Source organism: Hyperoodon ampullatus (genome assembly GCF_949752795.1).
Source record: "Hyperoodon ampullatus genome assembly, chromosome: X".
NCBI lineage: Eukaryota > Metazoa > Chordata > Mammalia > Artiodactyla > Ziphiidae > Hyperoodon > Hyperoodon ampullatus.
Genome location: NC_136913.1, coordinates 74706841 through 74726375, shown reverse-complemented (window position 1 = coordinate 74726375; position 19535 = coordinate 74706841). Strand labels below are relative to the sequence as shown.

General features: G+C 34.8%; 1 protein-coding gene across 3 annotated transcripts in view; it reads right to left on the bottom strand.

Moving 5' to 3' along the window:
- The window catches only part of KLHL4 (kelch like family member 4), a gene marked incomplete at both ends in the record, with an annotated part of 120590 nt that overhangs the window by 21213 nt on the left and 79842 nt on the right, over positions 1-19535 (bottom strand). For all 3 annotated transcript variants that reach the window (XM_079727822.1, XM_079727823.1, XM_079727824.1), the window contains 3 exons: positions 6080-6292; positions 8061-8223; positions 9930-10154. In XM_079727822.1, the coding sequence (XP_079583948.1) occupies positions 6080-6292; positions 8061-8223; positions 9930-10154 (601 nt within the window). The remainder of the gene's footprint in view (positions 1-6079; positions 6293-8060; positions 8224-9929; positions 10155-19535) is intronic.

The window sequence follows — 19535 nt, the reverse complement described above, 5'->3', positions numbered from 1 at the left end:
ACTGGCTAAAGGGATACAAAAACCAGACCCGTATATATGCTGTCTACAAGAGACCCACTTCAGACCTAGGGACACATACAGACTGAATGAGAGGGGATGGAAAAAGTTATTCCATGCAAATGGAAAGCAAAAAAAAGCTGGAGTAGGAATTCTTATATCCAACAAAATAGACTTTAAAATAAAGACTGCTACAAGAGACAAAGAAGGCCACTAAATAATGATCAAGGGATCAATCCAAGAAGAAGGTATAACAATTGTAAATATGCACCAAACATAGGAACACCTCAATACATAAGCCCAAAGTTAATAGCCATAAAAGGGGAAATGAACAGTAACACAATTACAGTACAGGATTTTAACACCCCACTTGCACCAATGGACAGATAATACAAAACGGAAATAAATAAGGAAACACTTTAAATGACACATTAAATAAGGTGGACTTAATTGATATTTATAGGACATTCCATACAAAACCAACAGAATACACTTTCTTTTCAAGTGCTCATGAAACATTCCCCAGGATAGATCATATCTCAGGTCACAAATTAAGCCTTGGTAAATTTAAGAACATTTAAATCTTATCAGGCATCTTTTCTGACCACAACGCTATAAGAATAGATATCAATTACAGGAAAAAAAAAACTAAAAAGGCAAACACATGGAGACTAAATAATACACTGATAAATAATCAAGAGATCACTGAAGAAATCAAAGAGGAAATCTAAAGCTACCTAGAAACAAATGACAATGAAAACACAATGACCACAAACCTACAGGACACAGCAAAAGCTGTTCTAAGATGGAAGTTTATCGCAATAAAATCCTACATTAACAAAAAAAATCTCAAAAAGCAACCTAACCATACACCTAAGCAATTAGATAAAGAACAAAGAAAACCCAAACTTAGCAGAAGGAAAGAAATCATACAAATCAGAACAGAAACAAATGAAAATGAAATGAAAGAAACAATAGCAAAGTTTAATAAGATTAAAAGCTGATTCTTTGAGAAGATAAATAAAATTGAAAAACCATTAGCCAGACTCATCAAGAAAATAAGGGAGAAGACTCAAATCAACAGAATTAGAAATGAAAAAGGAGAAGTAACAACTGACACTGGAGAAATACAAAGGCTAAAGAGAGATCACTACACGCAACTATATGCCAATAAAATGGACAAGCTGGAAGAAATGGACAAATTTTTGAAAAGCACAACTTTCCGAAACTGAACCAGGAAGAAATAGAAAATATAAACAAATCAATTACAAGCACTGAAATGGAAACTCTGAATAAAAATCTTCAAACAAACAAAAGCCCAGTACCAGATGGCTTCACAGATGAATTCTATCAAATATTTAGGGAAGAGCTAACACCTATCCTTCTCAAACTCTTCCAAAATATAGCAGGGGGGAGAACACTCCCAAACTCATTCTATGAAGCCACCATTATCCTGATACCAAAACCAGAAAAAGATTTCACAAAAAGAGGAATTTACAGACCAATATCATTGATGAACATAGATGCAAAAATCATCAAAAAAGTACGAGCAAACAGAATCCAACAACACATTAACAAGATCATACACGATGATTAAGTGGGGTTTACCTCAGGAATGCAAGGATTCTTCAATATATGCAAATCAATCAATGTGATACCCATATTAACAAACTGAAAGATAAAAACCATATGGTCATTTCAATAGATGCAGAAAAATTTTTGACAAAATTCAACACCAATTCATGATAAAAATCTCCAGAATGTAGCCATAGAGGGAACTTACCCCAACATAATAAAGGTTATATATGACAAACCCACAGCCAACATCATTCTCAATGGTGAAAACCAGAAAATATTTCCACTAAGATCTGAAAGAAGACAAGGTTGCCCACTCTCACCATTATTATTCAACATAGTTTTCAAAGTTTTAGCCACAACAATCAGAGAGGAAAAAGAAATAGAAAGAATCCAAATGTGAAAAGAAGAAGTAAAACTGTCACTGTTTGCAGATGACATGATATTATATATAGAAAATCCTAAAGATGCTACCACAAAACTATTAGAGCTAATTAATGAATTTGGTAAAGTAACAGTATACAAAATTTATGCACAGAAATTTTTTGCATCCCTATACATTAATGATGAACACTCTGAAAGAGAATTTAAAAAAAACACTCCCATTTACCATTGCAACAAAAAGAATAAAATACCTAGCAATAAACCTACCTAAGGAGACAAAAGACCTGTATGCAGAAAACTATAAGACACTACTGAAAGAAATTAAAGATGAAACAAACAGATGGAGAGACATAACATGTTCTTGGATTGGAAGAATCAATACCGTGAAAATGATTCTACTCCCAAAGCAATCTACAGATTCAATGCAATCCCTATCCAGCCACCAATGGCATTTTTCACAGAACTACAACAAAAATTTTCACAATTTGTATGGAAACACAAAAGTTCCCGAACAGCCAAAACAATCTTGAGAAAGAAAAATGGAGCTGTATAATCAGGCTCCCTGACTTTAGACTACACTACAAAGTTACAATAATCAAGAGAGTATGGTACTGGCACAAAAACAGAAATATAGATCAATGGAACAGGATAGAAAGCCCAGAGATAAACCTACACACATATGGACAGTGTATCTTTGATAAAAGAGTCAAGAATATACAATGGAGAAAAGACAGCCTCTTCAATAATAGTTGCTGGGAAAATTGGACAGCTACTCATAAAAGAATGAAATTAGAACACTCCCTAACACCATACACAATAGTAAACACAAAATGGATCAAAGATCTAAATGTTTATACACCAGACACTATAAAACTCTTAGAGGAAAACATAGGCAGAGCACTCTATGACATAAATCACAGCAAGATCATTTTTGACCCACCTCTTAGATAAATGGAAATAAAAAGAAAAAGAAGCAAATGGGATCTAATGAAACTTAAAAGCTTTTGCACAGCAAAGGAAACCATAAATCAGATGAAAAGACAACCCTCTGAATGGGAGAAAATATTTGGAAATGAAGCAACTGACAAAAGATTAATTTCCAAAATATACAAGCAGCTCATGCAACTCAATGTCAAAAAAACAAATAACCCAATCCAAAAATGGGTAGAAGACCCAAATAGACATTTCTCCAAAGAAGTTATACAGATTGCCGACAAACACATGAAAGGATGCTCAACATCACTGATTATTAGAGAAATGCAAATCAAAACTGTAATGAGTTATCACCTCACACCAGTCAGAATGGCCATCATCAAAAAATCTACAAGCAATAAATGCTGGAGAGGGTGTGGAGAAAAGGGTACCCTCTTGCACTGTTGGTGGGAATGTAAATTGATAAAGTCACTACGGAGAACAATATGAATGTTCCTTACAAATCTAAAAATAGAACTACCATATAACCAAGCAATCCCACTACTGGGCATATACCCTAAGAAATCCATAATTAAAAGGGTCATGTATCACAATGTTCATTGCAGCACTGTTTACAATAGCCAGGAGATGGAAGCAACCTAAGTGTCCATTGACAGATGAATGGATGAAGAAAATGTGGTACACATATACAATGGAATATTACTCAGCCATAAAAAGAAATGAAACTGAGTTATTTGTAGTGAGGTGGATGGACCTAGAGTCCGTCATACAGAGGGAAGTAAGTCAGAAAGAGAAAAACAAATACCATATGCTAACACATATACATAGAATCTAAAAAAAATGGTTCTGAAGAACCTAGGGGCAGGACAGGAATAAAGATGCAGATGTAGAGAATAGAATTGAGGACATGGGGGTGGAAGAGTAAGCTGAGATACAGTGAGAGTGTGGCATGGACATATATACACTACCAAATGTAAAATTGCTAGTGGGAAGGAGCTGCATAGCACTGGGAGATCAGCTTGGTGTTTTGTGACCCCCTGGAGGGATCTAGGGATCGTGGGAGGAAGATGAAAGAGGGAAGGGGTATGGGGATATATGTATACATATAGCTGATTCACTTTGTTATACAGCAGGAACTAACACACCATTGCAAAATGGTTATACTCCAATAAAGATGTTAAAAATAAAACATTTAAAAATAGAATTGCCATATGATAAAGCAACTCTACTTCTGTGTATATACCCGAAAGAATTGAAAGCAAAGGCTCAACCAGATATTTGTACACCTATATCCTAGCAGCATTATTCACAGTAGACAAAAGGTGGAGCAACACATTTGTGCATTGACAAATGAATGGATAAAGAAAATGATGTTGTATGCACATATAATATAATATTTTTTCAGCTTTAAAAGGAAAGGAAGCTTGGATAAATGTTATAACATGGATGAGCCTTGAATAATTATTGCTAGGCTAAATAAAATAAGCCAGACACCAAAGGATTATTTATTATTCCACTTTTATGAGGTACCTATAAATATGAAATTCATAGAAATTGAAAGTAAAATGGTGGCTGCCAGTGACTGAGGTGAGGGAAGAATGGGGATTTATTTCTTTAATAAGAATGGAGTTTCTGCTTGAGGAAATGAAAAATATTTCTGGAGATGGATGTTGGTAATGTTTTCACACCAATGTAAATGTATTTAATGCCACTGAGTTGTGCAGTTAAAAATGGTTAAAACTGTAAATTTTATGTGATGTATATTTTGCCACACTAAAAATATCTAGCATAATGAAGAGGTGATCAACTACTACTTTCCTAACTTTGGGGAAAACTGATATGGATAATCTCAGTGTCACATATATTTGACTATAATATATTATATTTTGAGACAGTAATTGAACTGTTTTATGTTTTGCATAATGTTAAAATAAAATTTGTTTGCATCTCTTAAGATCCAATCTCAGGAAAAGTATTCCAGATATACACTGAGTAGCAGGGAGCTCGTCACTTATGATTAAACTTTAAAAAACAGAAAAAAAAAGAAAAAGTCTATCATAAATCAATTATTCCTTATAAGAAATGAAGTGTTAGCATCATCAATTATGCTTTTCAGAAGAAAAATAATATTCGTATTCTTTCCTTTAGTCTTTTTTCCTTACATTATATCCTACATATCATTGTTAAATCAATTTCCCCCAAATTATTTTCTTTGTGATATTCCATTTCTTCAAATTTAATTATCCTTTTGCCTACAAGATGAAATCCAAAAGTTTCCACCTTGACATTTCAGGCTATCAAAAAATTTGGTGCTTAATTGTGTTTTTGAATTGCTCTTCCAAATTGTTTCAACCTAAAGTCTCTGCCAATATCTATGAAGATTTCTCCTTTATATTCACGTTTTGGCTGTGCTTTTTCCTAGACCTGAAATTCCCTCCATTCTTTTTATGCCTACAAAGTCCAAATTCTATCTAGTTCATGAATTTCCCTTGAGGACTCCGTTCATATTGATCTCTGTCTTCTGAATTCTGATAACCTGACTGACAGTAAATTTGTCACTGGAATGTGGTTAATATTATCAACTGTTATGTTTGTGCATATAGATATATATTTTTCTATCTTGAAAGGGAATATGAATAGTAAAACAACAAAGTAATATGACTGACATTTTAAAAAACACAGTGCACTTTGTACAGATGAATGTCTTCCATTCAAAGAAGTTACCTTTGGAAATTAAATACTTAATGCAATACAGTCATTGTTCAGAACATTCTTAACACTTCTCTTTGGGAATTCTTTAAGTTTATTTTGTAGTGATAAGCCTTCACCCTTTGAGGATTGATTTTGTTTTCAAAACAGTAAAGTTATTTTGATTTGAGCTGGTGAATAGTTGAATGATATAGCTTGTAATAAAATTTATTTATTATTTCATTACTTTTGTCTCATTTTATAGGGTGACTATCAAATGATAAAATAACACATTCTTTTTATACATTTCTTATGATGAATCTGGAACGCATAAGGAGGATTTCTTCACAATATTTCGAGCCTAGGAGTAAGTGTACAACTTTACAGAGGATTATACCTCTGTAAGAATTAATACTTATTTGGAAGACTACTTAAAAATCCTTCTCATTTCTGAATAAAACACATAACCAAATAAACACATGAATAAAAAGGAATATTTTACCGTTCCACACAGTCAGAAAGTCTGGAGCAATGGTTAGAAGCAGGGGCATCATGACCCCCAACAACATATACGAATCCATTGTATGTTGCAACTCCCACACCTCCACGTCTTTTGGACATTGGAGCACACAGACTCCATTTGTTAGTATGTGGGTCAAAGTATTCCATAGATTTGAGGCAGGAACTTCCATCACGTCCACCAATAGCATATAGCCTAGAAAAAAGACAGAAGTGTGTGTGTGTGTGTGTGTGTGTGTGTGTGTGTGTGTACATTTGTGCATAGAATGAAAGTGACAGAACCTTGTGCAAAGTATTGAACTGTGTATTCTACTCCCTTAGTATTTTACAGTGAATGGCCTGAATTTGTGAATGGATAGTTACCTAAAGGCATTTTTTAAGGTCTACCTTACCCTAAACCTCTGTTTCATCATTTTTTTGAAAGTTACTGTGACATAACATAATAGATTAAAGGATCCCATTGGAAATGAAGTACAGAGAAAGAAGGGAGATATCAAAATTGTTGGTAGTATTTGTCAGTTAAACCTCAATAAATCTAAACATTTTTAAAGAAAGGTAAGATGCTTCCAAAACCCAACTATGGCAACCATACAATTTTAGCTAGGTTTAATTGCTTAGCATTAGAATCCCTGTTGTTTTCTATTAACTATTTTATTTAGTGTAAAAAAATGTAACTAAGAAGATATTAATTTAATAAGTAACTAAGGGAATAGAATAAAACCTAGAAACCGGATTTTTTTTCCCTAGAAAGATATATTGGCTATGACATTTCTCTCATAAATTTTAAATGCCAATTCTTTTCATGAGCAGTATTTTTAATCTAATTTAAATTTAATCCTGCATCAATAAAGAAGATAACCATTTATTAAACTATATGTCTATAATTACCCTTCAAGCTCAATTGTGAACAATAGCAAGTCAGAAAGATAAAATTAAATTAGTCAGATTCTATGATTTCAGCTTCTTCTGTAATAGGTAGGAGATTGCTACTGAGTCACCTGATATCATTCAGGTTAGGCAAGAGATAATCAGATTTAGGAGAATTTTAAGCTCTAAGACACTGTAAGTCTGGGTCTCCTCTTAACTATAGACATTTCCTACTCCTTGCACAAGGTGTTGAATTGAAATTGAATTTTAATTGAAATTGTATTGAAATTTCTACAGAACCCAGTTATGTGATTAGATATTGGCTTTATGTATATGCATAGCCAGTACAGACACACAAGGCTGCCTCCTGCCACTGACCCATCCTGGTGTCTGAATTTTTCATCATTCAAGTCTCTCCTATATGCTGGTCATTATCTCCAAAGGTTCCTTGTCAGAAAGTACATAATTACCTGCAAGAAGAACAATTCAAGCTCGTAGAAACCTCTAACATCATTGGGTTTCAATATATTAGCTTCTCTTATAGGCAAAAGATCAGGAAGAGGGAAAGATTCAGAACGATGGTACTAGTTGTAGTTCTAAAATGCTCAGGAGAGTGAATGGTAAACAACAAAAAGACTTGGTCTATTACAAAGACTTACCAAAATTTTGATAAGTCAAGTATAAGTTATAATGTAAAAAAATGGTAGTTTATTGAGGGTAAGATTGGAACTGGTTTGCTTCTCAAATTTAATGTACACACAAGTCACTTGAGGATCTTGTTAAAATGTCTATCCTGATTCAGAGGGTCTAGGTTGGGGCTAAGATTCAGCTTTTCTAAATAGACCTCAGGTAATGCTGATGCTACTGATCTCAGGACCAGACTGGAGTAGCAAAGGACTACAGAATATTTAATTAAATATTCATTTTAGACAAGTATTTTCCATCATAAGGAAGGGAGAGTTCCAATAAAGACCTTCTACTATCGATAACTAGGATGTCCTGGTCACTGGGAATGCTTATTGATTGGTGGATCACATCACTGAAGTGCTGTATCACATGAAATGGGAACAAAAACATGAATGCTTGGGTTTACTCACTTGTTGTTTAATGCGACAACACCAACGGTGCTTCTAGGTGTTGACATACTGGCCACATAATTCCACTGACGTCCCTCAGGGTCCCATCTTTCTACAGTGTTTAGATAACTCCATCCATCATGACCACCAACAGCGTACATTGGTCCTTCAAGTGTGGCTACGCCTAAAGTGTAAAAATAGCATGAGAGTTCACCTAGGTAGGCCACACACAATGGATGCTTTTTTTTTTTTTTTTTTCATTTTTAAGGAACTGACTGCTTAAAAATTTCTTTGTATCTCTTAAATGGTTTTGTAAATAATCATTTAATGAATAATTTACTGATCTTGATATAAAAGTGAATATAGTCTTTTAACCCTAGGAAACTTTCAGGCATAGTTAGGGTATCATGGTTGTAATGCTGAAGTCAAAGGAAGTAGTGGGAAACACCTTTTCTCAGGATTAATAGAAAAGGGAAGCTGATTTCTTTTCTGGCATAATTTCAATGTTATTTTTCTAATGTAAGTGATAAATGAGGTATGATATTGAATCTTAGATAAATCTTAGAATTGTAGGCTAACTGTGATAAGTCTTTCTAATCCCTGATTTTTATTATAGGGATAAAAAAAATGATTCCCATGATATAACTCAGTAGACAGGGATTTTTGAGGTTTAGTTAGAAATTTGTTCCAGTAGATACTATAAATAGCCCCTTTCTGTTTCTCATCTGCTCTGTGAATTCACGTATCTTGTTCCTCCCCACCTTACCTTCTTCACCATCTCAATCCGCCTCTCAGTTATACCCTCATCACCTCTCCTATCGCTTTAGTAATATCAATTAGAATTTAACAATTTAACAATTTGCTCTGATTTCTCTGTAAGATATGTATTCTAAAAATCACACTGACAGAACTGAGATGAATAATTACATAGTCTATCATTTGATATAGATAATTTATCAGATATTTTGGGGCAAATAATACCAGTCCTGGATATGGCATGCTTAATCTGTGTAAAAGTCAGTTCTTAAAGAACAATGCAATTATTCGGCTTTTTTTTTTTTTAAGAAACTCTATGTTATTGAATTGTATGACGTCTATCACGAAGAAAGATATACCTTGACAAATGCACAGGAAAATCAAAGTTCCCCACTGTTCCAGAAGTCTCCATTCCTTCTTAAACATTTTTGGAACCTCTGGATTAAGTATAATTTAGAGCTACTCTCAACCAAAGTGTTTTTTTCTAAATATTTCTGCCTTCAAACTGTAACCTAAAGCTTTTGCCTAAATATAGATTTGCTTCTTATGTGAAGGGACACTAGAAACTAGTCCCTTGAAACAATGAAATAAAGAAACAATGTCTCTCCATTATCAAGTGTTCTTTCTCTAAATTGAGTTTACAAAAAAACAAAAAAAACCTCTCTGTTGTAGTTTCGTGCTCTTCAACAATGTATTCCTTCTAAAAGTTTTTATCCTTCCTGAAGTGGGACCCCTTTAAAATACCGGTAGAATGGAGATAGGATTACAACAAGTATGACATCTGAAACAAGAAAAAACTTTCACAGTCTTTTATCATTTGCTTAAGCTTTTCAGCATTTTGGAAACATTTTCACTAAGCGTTTGGCTAAATATCAGTGACGTGCAGCTTAATTTAATTTTAATTAATTTTTTTTCAGATGGATGACCTTTATTATTTATTTTTAATTGGAGTATAGTTGTTTTACAACGTTGTTTTAGTTTCTACTCTACAGCGGAGTTCCCTGTGCTATACAGCAGGTTCTCATTAGTTATCTATTTTATACATATTAGTTAGTGTATTCCAGCTTAATTTAATTTTTAAAAAGCTCTACTAACGGTACATTCTTTATAAACTATGTAACATTAAGCTCTTACCTAAGCCATGCCTGTGTGTTGACATGGGAGGCATCACCGTCCAGATTTTGCCAACTGGATTAAAACATTCCACAGTATTCAAAGTTTTTAAACCATCTCTTCCTCCCACGACGTAGAGCTTATTATCAATAACAGCAACTCCAAACTGAAGCCTACGGCCACTCATGGTGCCAATATGAAGCCAGCTGTTGGTCCTGAGGTCATATTTTTCGATTGTAGTGGTACCTGTTAAAGAAATGTTGAACAACGGTAAAAGTTGCTTGTATAAAAATTTTAATTGGCATCATTCATATTATATTTCTGTATCTATCATTTATAGCATAGAATCAGTGATTGCAACTCAAATTAAAATAAGTAGTCCAGATGATTCTCAAACCTGGGAGGCAAGGTAAGGATAATATTTCGACACTTCTGAATCCAAATGGAGGAGTCAGAATAAAATAGTTTATTTAATATATATAATTTACATGCTTATACTGGCTTCTTTGGCTATAATAAGCTATTGGTAGTACTAACACAGGTGTCAAACACCATATTTTACAACCAAAAATTACTTCGGAATCTATTACTGACTGTTTACATATCCCTTATGGTTTTAATTACCTATGACCATTCAATATACTAATTTATGCCCTTTTATTTTATTCAGTTTGGTGTGTGTGTGGGTTGATTTAAAATACAAACGACTAAAAGAAAAGAAATGAAAATTACTTTTAAATGGAACTTCAGTGTTGATTCACATAATGTTCCATGATGGTAACACAAAGGATTATAATTAATAATATAATTATTTATATTTATATTATTTATGTATTATAATTAATAATGCAATTCTGAGGTATTACCTTTTTATGTGTTAATAAAAGTTCAATTTTTTACTCAATTACTGAAATACCAAGTTTACTACCATAGTATACTGTCACTACTGCCACAGCAAATTGTCACTACTTCATAATAAATCATTACCCATGAAGGCAATGCTTTTTACCAGTCATCAACAATAGCTGCTGCTATTTTTTTAATAAAAATTGATTCTGCACAACAGGAAAGTTTCTAATAACCGAAGTAAGATATGAAAGAATTAGACGATTCACATGCATAGCGCACCTAAGACAGCTTGTGAGAGATTTAGGGAATTTCAGCCAAATTTCACAATGCCAACCATAGGAATAAGCAAAAACACTTTTCTGTTGTTCTACTGGGAGATTTGTGGAGAAAATATAATCCATTAGTTAAGATGAAAACAGTTAATATCTGAAGCCTTTTCACTGGCGAATTATAAGGCTACAGTATAGGGATTTAGACCGAGTGTATATTATATCTATGGCTGCTTCTGATAGTTTTTCTTTTCATATTGGACTAATGGAAACAGTGTTTATATCTTTTTAGGTCTTTTCTGGTGAAGAGTGCACTATAAGTATTTTTGTCTCAAGAGTTTGGATTTTCACAATAAAAACATGTGAATACACAGGCACACATTTACTCTTTCTCTTTAATCCCTGCATCTTTCAATGACAATGTGGATTTGTCTGAATGCTGATTTACAGATAGCAATTGCTCTATTGACTATATTTATTGCTGAGAGGTCAAATAACACCACTTAGCTTTTCTATAATAAATGTCTCTGGATGATACTGTTACACATGGAATACCTGCAAACAAACTCAACATCTACTTTCACTCTGTCAAGCAGTCAATTTTCTCTGTCTGTTTTCATATCTTTCCACTTCTTCATTCCAATCTTCCCACATCTGTCTTCCTATCCACTGTTTTCTATTTTAACTTTTCATTTTGAACTCTTTTCATTAGTGGAATTTACCAAAAAGCCAATTTAGATTAGGAAATGAAGGCTAGGGTACACTAATTATTGAGACTATGGAGTTATTAATGGTGAAGTAATTTAGGAAATTGTAGAAGGTTACATAAATCAGCTGTATGTTGAAGATTTACATTGAAGTGATGTAGTCTGCTTCATGCCAAGTTATTTTTTCCAGACATTAGATAAAATATAAAAGATAAATTTACCCCATATCTACTATTTGCATCTATGAACATATATGACTTATAGTTCTGTATCTTGAATTCTGAAAATTTCTTTAGCCCATTTGCCTATTTCCACAATTGCTCCAACTAATCAAAATGTAAATCCTCTAGCTAGCTTATTATGGAAGCTCTATATTGATGGGAAAACTTAGATTATTTTTTTAACTAATCTCTCTCTTTAGGACTCACTTCATAATTTTTCTATGTATATCAGCCTTCTGCACTTAAACGTTGCAAATATTGTTTCTTATTTCATTTCAAAGATCCTATTCAACCCTCACTTATGATCTATTCAAGAGGGAACAAAAACAGCCAAACTTTATAGTATTGTTTGGAACATGATAGTTCCTGCTGTGAATATATCTGGTTTGGTAATTTCCTCCATCTATTTTTAAAATGAAATAAAAATCACTATATTAGCTTTTAATTTGTCCCCTGCCATATTGTCTCTCAGAATTCATTGTTTTTAATAAATGAAAGGTTACTGAATACCTTGTATTCACAAAAGCACACAGTTTACCATTTGACCACTTAAAATGTTTGACTCTGTGATCATACTTACAATTTTTTGATGACTCTTTTAATATACACGGTAGGAGTTATAGTTAACTCCAGCCACTTGTCTGATATCTATATTTAGCAACTAATTCCAGTTAATTGTATGAGTCAGAAAGGTAATTAAAGACTGAGGAAGTACTGTATTTCCTAAACATCAAATGTGAAAGTTCAAAAAGTATCTTAAAAAAAGATAAATGAAACAACACACTGTAAGAAAAGGCATGCATATAGAAATTTTTAAAGAATGTAAATTGATATTTTTTTAAATGTAATACTTATTTATATAGATAAATGCTACCACTTTAATGCTTTGCTTTACTTATTTTTTCTTTCTTTCTTTCTTTCCTTTTTTGCTCCTTAGTGTTCACCGTGATTTTTAAATAGATTCTAAAACCCTCAAAGAGAGGGGTCAATTTTGTTGTTGTTGTTGTTCTTTCATCTAAAATAGTGGCAGTATAGCAAAAAGGAGCACAAAATTTGAGTAATAATTCCCTTTCCCTTAGTTCTAGATGTTTGCCCTTGGCTTGGCTATCTAACCTTAAAGACCTTAGTTTCCTCATCTACAAAATTGGGGTAATAAAATCTATCTTGTAGCATTATTGTGAGGATTAGAAATGATGTTTGCAAAATGCCAATCAAGGATCAGGTACACAAAAATAATAGTTTTTACTATTATTGTAGTTGTCTTCAACTTCCCATAGAGATTTTTATATTTCCATACACTAGGTATTCCAAGAGTCTCAAAATGATGGTGTTACTTCCTTCCATATCAAACTGTGGTAGTAGAATCAAGGGATCATAGGCTCACATTTCACACTCATTTCTGTAAGTTAATAAGGAGTTGTAGACACTTATTACCATCTTGTGAAACACATTCATTTGTGTAATATTAACTTAAAAAACAGGAACCTGAAAAAATAACAAAAACAGTAACAAACATAAAAAACCAAACCAATAAACACAAAGTTTTCCATTTCTCACTCTGCAGGTTAGGCTTTTTTCTCTTTTTTTTAATCAGAAACTAAGCATAGTTGTGCTTGCATTTTGTACTTAGTACACTTTTGATATAAATATCAAATAAGACACCTTTAAATTATGTTAATGTTCATTCTATTCAACAAAATGCAATAAAATATCATTATTAGACTTGAAATTAATTATAGGATTTCATTGTATTTGTTATTTTCTGAAGAACATTAGTTCTGTGAGGTTTCTCTACTACTTTGGAAATAACTGCATTGGCAAGCTTTTGTTTAATAGGTTTATTATTAATTGACATGTCTCCTATATGGTCTTCCAATTTCCAGTTACACATACCAAAAAAAAGAATCAGTTTCCAGAAGCACAGAACTTTGACTTTTGCAACACTTTCTACAAGGTGTCAAAACATTTCTATGTATGACTTGGCAAATTTTAAGTGGTTGATCTTATTTCCTACACAGACAATTCTTAATTACAAAGTCCTTGCCTCATTGTTTTGGCAGCATGGGTCTACAGACTGAGAAATCAAGTGTAAAAAGACAGAACCATAGAAAAACAAGTTCTAAGAAGTATTCAAGCTTGACATGATGGCTTCAGAATTTTTTCCCTATTCTTATTTGTTGAAATTCTTTTGTAAAATCATTATTTTATTCCAGGATGGAATTGCTGATCTTGTTATCAGCACTTCAAGTTTATTTGTAACTGGTCTTTGAGCACCTATATGGAAATTGACAGCAAGAAGTTAGAGACCACTATCCTATTTCTGTCAAAAAACAAATTTGGAGGACCCCGTTCCTTCCATTTATGATAAATCTTTAAGTTTTCCCTGAAAAGATCTTATTTTGCAAAGCAAATACTCAAATTTAAAAATTGTTCCCATAAGAACCACAAAAGACCCAAAATTGCCAATGCAACCTTGAGAAAAAAGAACAAAGCTGAAGGTATCACCCTTCCAGACTTCAGACTATACTACAAAGCTAAAGTCATCAAAACAACATTGTACTGGCACAAAAACATACACATAGATCAATGGTACAGAATAGAAAGCCCAGAAATAAGCCCACACACCTATGGTCAATTAATCTTTGACAAAGGAGGCAAGAATATACAATGGAGAAAAGACACTCTTCAACAAATGATTCTGGGAAAACTGGACAATGAGATTAGAATACTCCCTCACACCATGTACAAAAATAAAATCAAAATGGTTTAAATACCTAACTGTAAAACCTGAAACCATAAAACTCCTAGAAAAAAACACAGGCAGAACACTATTTGACATAAATCATAGCAATATTTTTTTGGTTCTGTCTCCTAAGGCAAAAGAAATAAAAGCAAAAATAAGCAAGTGGGTCCTAATTAAGCATAAATGCTTTTGCACAGCAAAGGAAACCACCAACAAAATGAAAAGGCAACCTCTGTAATGGGAGAAAATATTTGAAAATGACGTGGCTTACAACAGGTTAATATCTAAAATATATAAATAGCTCATACAACTCAATATCAAAAAAACAATCAAAAAATTGCAGAAGAATAGGCATTTATTGAAAGAAGGCATACAGATGGCTAACTGGCACATGAAAAGATGCTTAGCATTGCTAATTATTAGAGAAAAGCAATCAAAACTGCAATGAGATATTACCTCACACATACCAGATGACTATCATCAAAAAGTCTCAAATAACAAATGTTGGAGAGGTTGGGGATAAAAGGGAACCCTTGTACACTGTTGCTGGGAACGTAAAGTGGTATAACCACTATGGAAAAGAGTATGAAGTTTCCTCAAAAAACTAAAAATAGAACTACCATATGATCCAGAAATTACACTCCTGGGAATATATCCAGAAAAAATGAAAACACTAATTCAAAAAGATATATGCACTCCAATGTTCACAGAAGAATAATATACAACAGCCAAGGTATAGAAGCAACCTGACTGTCATCAACAGATACATGGATAAAAAAGATGAGGTATATATACAATGGAATAGGATTCAGCCACAAAAAGGGGGAAATTCTGCCATTTGAAGTAACATTGAAGGACCTAGAAAATATTATGCTTAGTGAGGAGCAGAGGGAGGAGTTGGGGGAAGATGGCAGAAGAGTAAGACAGGGAGATCACCTTCCTCCCCACAGATACATCAGAAATTCATCTTCAATAGGTGTATTGAAGGTTGACAGAAGACCTCAGACCCCCCAAAAGGCAAGAAACTCCCCACGTACCTGGGTAGGGCAAAAGAAACAAGAATAAACAGAGACAAAAGAATAGGGACGGAACCTGCACCAGTGGGAGGGAGCCGTGAAGGAGGAAAGGTTTCCACACACTAGGAAGCCCCTTCACAGGTGGAGACTGCGGGTGGTGGAGGGGGAAATCTTCGGAGTAGTGGAGGAGAGCACAGCAACAGGGGTGCGGAGGGCAAAGCGGAGAGATTCCCGAACCGAGGATCGGTGCTAACCAGCACTCACCAGCCCGAGAGGCTTGTCTGCTCGGCCGCCAGGGCGGGTGGAGCTGGGAGCTGAGGCTCGGGTTTCGGGTTTCAGTTGGAGTGCAGGGAGACGACTGGGGTTGGCGGCGTTAACACAGCCTAAAGGGGATAGTGCACCACAGCTAGCCCAGAGGGAGTCCGGGAAAATGTCTGGAGCTGCCAAAGAGGCAAGAGACTTTTTCTTCCCTCTTTGTTTCCTGGTGCACAAGGAGAGGGGATTAAGAGCACTGCTTAAAGGAGCTCCAGAGATGGGCGAGAACAGCGGCTAAAAGCATGGACCCCGGAGACGGGCGTGGGATGCTGGGGCTGCTGCTGCCGCCGCCAAGAGGCCTGTGTGTGAGCGCAGGTCACTGTCCATGCCCCCTTTGCGGGGAGCCTGTGCAGCTGACCACTGCCGGGGTCCCAGGATCCAGGGATGGTTTCCCCGGGAGAGTGCATGGCATGCCTCGGGCTGGTGCAACGTCACGCTGGCCTCTGCTGCCACAGGCTCGCCCTGCACACCATACCCCTTCCTCCCCCGAGCCTGAGTGAGCCAGAGCCCCCGAAGCAGCTGCTCCTTTAACCCCGTCCTGTCTGAATGAAGAACAGACACCCTCCGGAGACGTACATGCAGAGGTGGGGCCAAATCCAAAGCTGAGACCCGGGAGCTGTGAGAATAAAGAAGAGAAAGGGAAATCTCTCCCAGCAGCCTCAGAAGCAGTGGATTAACACTCCACAATCAACTTGATGTACCCTGCATCTGTGGAATACATGAATAGACAACGAATCATTCCAAATTGAGGAGGTGGACTTTCAGAGCAAGATTTACGATTTTTTCCCCTTGCTCTCTTTTTGTGAAAGTGTATGTGTATGTGTATGCTTCTGTGTGAGATTATGTCTATATAGCTTTGCTTCCACCATTTGTCCCAGGGTTCTATCCATCCGTTTTTCTTTTTTCCTTGTTTTTTTTTTTTGTTTCTTTTTTTTGTTTTTAATTTTTATTTTTTTATAATTACTTTTTTATTTTAATAATGCTATTATATTTTATCATACATTATTCTATTTTATTTTATCTTCTCTCTTTTTCTTTTTCCTACCTTCCCTCTGTGCTCCCTCCAGAACTCCCCCTTCCCTCCTTTCTTTCTTTCTTTCTTTCTTTCTTTCTTTCTTTCTTTCTACTAATTCTTACTTTCTACTTTTTATCCCTTTTATTCTGAGCCGGGTGAATGAAAGGCCCTTGGTGCTACAGCCAGGAGTCTGTGCTGTGCCTCTGAGGTGGGAGAGCCAACTTCAGGACACTGGTCATCAAGACTTCAATGATATTTATAGGACATTCCATCCAAAAACAACAGAATACACATTTTTCTCAAGTGCTCATGGAACATTCTACAGGATAGATCATATCTTGGGTCACAAATCAAGCCTTGGTAAATTTATGAAAATTGAAATTGTATCAAGTATCTTTTCTGACCACAATGCTATGAGACTAGACATCAATTACAGGAAAAGATCTGCAAAAAATAAAAACACATGGAGGCTAAACAATACAGTACTTAATAACGAAGTGATCACTGAAGAAATCAAAGAGGAAATAAAAAAATACCTAGAAACAGATGACAATGGAGACATGACAACACAAAACCTATGGGACTCAGCAAAAGTAGTTCTAAGGGGGAGGTTTATAGCAATAAAATCCCACCTTAAGAAACAGGAAACATCTCGAGTAAACAACCTGAACCTGCACCTAAAGCAATTAGAGAAAGAAGAACAAAAACCCCCAAAGTTAGCAGAAGGAAAGAAATCATAATGATCAGATCAGAAATAAATGAAAAGGAAATGAAGGAAATGAGAGCAAAGATCAATATAACTAAAAGCTAGTTCTTTGAGAAGATAAACAAAATTGATAAACCATTAGCCAGACTCCTCAAGAAAAAAAGGGAGAAGACTCACATCTATAAAATTAGAAATGAAAAAGGAGAAGTAACAACTGACACTGCAGAAATACAAAAGATCATGAGAGATTACTACAGCAACTCTATGCCAATAAAATGGACAACCTGGAAGAAATGGAAAACTTCTTAGAAAAACTCAACTTGCCAAGACTGAATCAGGAAGAAATAGAAAATATGAAGAGAACAATCACAAGAACTGAAATTGAAACTGTGATAAAAAATCTTCCAACAAACAAAAGCACAGGACCAGATGGCTTCACAGGCGAATTCTATCAAACATTTAGAGAAGAGCTAACACCTATCATTCTCAAACTCTTTCAAAATATAGCAGAGGGAGAAACACTCCCAAACTCATTCTATGAGGCCACCATCACCTTGATACCAAAACCAGACAAGGATGTCACAAAGAAAGAAAACTACAGGCCAATGTCACTGATGAATAGAGATGCAAAAATCCTCAGCAAAATACTAGCAAACAGAATCCAACAGCACATTAAAAGGATCATACACCATGATTAAGTGGAGTTTATTCCAGGAATGCAAGGAATCTTCAATATATTCAAATCAGTGTGATAAGCCATGTTAACAAATTGAAGGAGAAAACCATATGATCATCTCTATCGACGCAGAGAAAGCTTTCGACAAAACTCAAAACCCATTTATGATAAAAACCCTGCAGAAAGCAGGCATAGAGGGAACTTTCCTCAACATATTAAAGGCCATATATGACAAACCCTCAGCCAACATCGTCCTCAACGGTGAAAAATTGAAACCATTTCCACTAAGATAAGGAACAAGATAAAGCTGCTCACGCTCACCACTCTTATTCAACATAGTTTTGGAAGTTTTAGCGACAGCAATCAGAGAAGAAAAGGAAATAAAAGGAATCCAAATTGGAAAAGAAGAAGTAAAGCTGTCACTGTTTGCAGATGACATGATACTATACATAGAGAATCCTAAAGATGCTTCCAGAAAACTAATAGAGCTAATGAATGGATTTTGTAAAGTAGCAGGATACAAAATTAATGCACAGAAATCTCTGGAATTCCTGTACACTGATGATGAACAATCTGAAAGTGAAATCAAGAAAACACTCCCATTTACCATTGCAACAAAAATAATTAAATATCTAGGAATAAACCTACCTAAGGAGACAAAAGACCTGTACGAAGAAAATAATAAGACACTGATGAAAGAAATTAAAGATGATAAAAATAGATGGAGAGATATACCATGTTCCTGGTTTGGAAGAATCAATATTGTGAAAATGAGTCTACTACCCAAAGCAATCTACAGATTCAATGCAATCCCTATCAAACTACCACTGGCATTTTTCAGAGAACTGGAAAAAAAATTTCAAAATTTGCTTGGAAAAACAAAAGACCCTGAGTAGCCAAAGCAATCTTGAGAACAAAAAACGGAGCTAGAGGAATCAGGCTCCCTGACTTCAGACTATACTACAAAGCTACAGTAATCAAGACAGTGTGGTACTAGCAGAAAAACAGAAAGATAGATCAATGGAACAGGATAGAAAGCCCAGAGATAAACCCACACACATATGGTCAACTTATCCTTGATAAAGGAGGCAGGAATGTACAGTGGAGAAA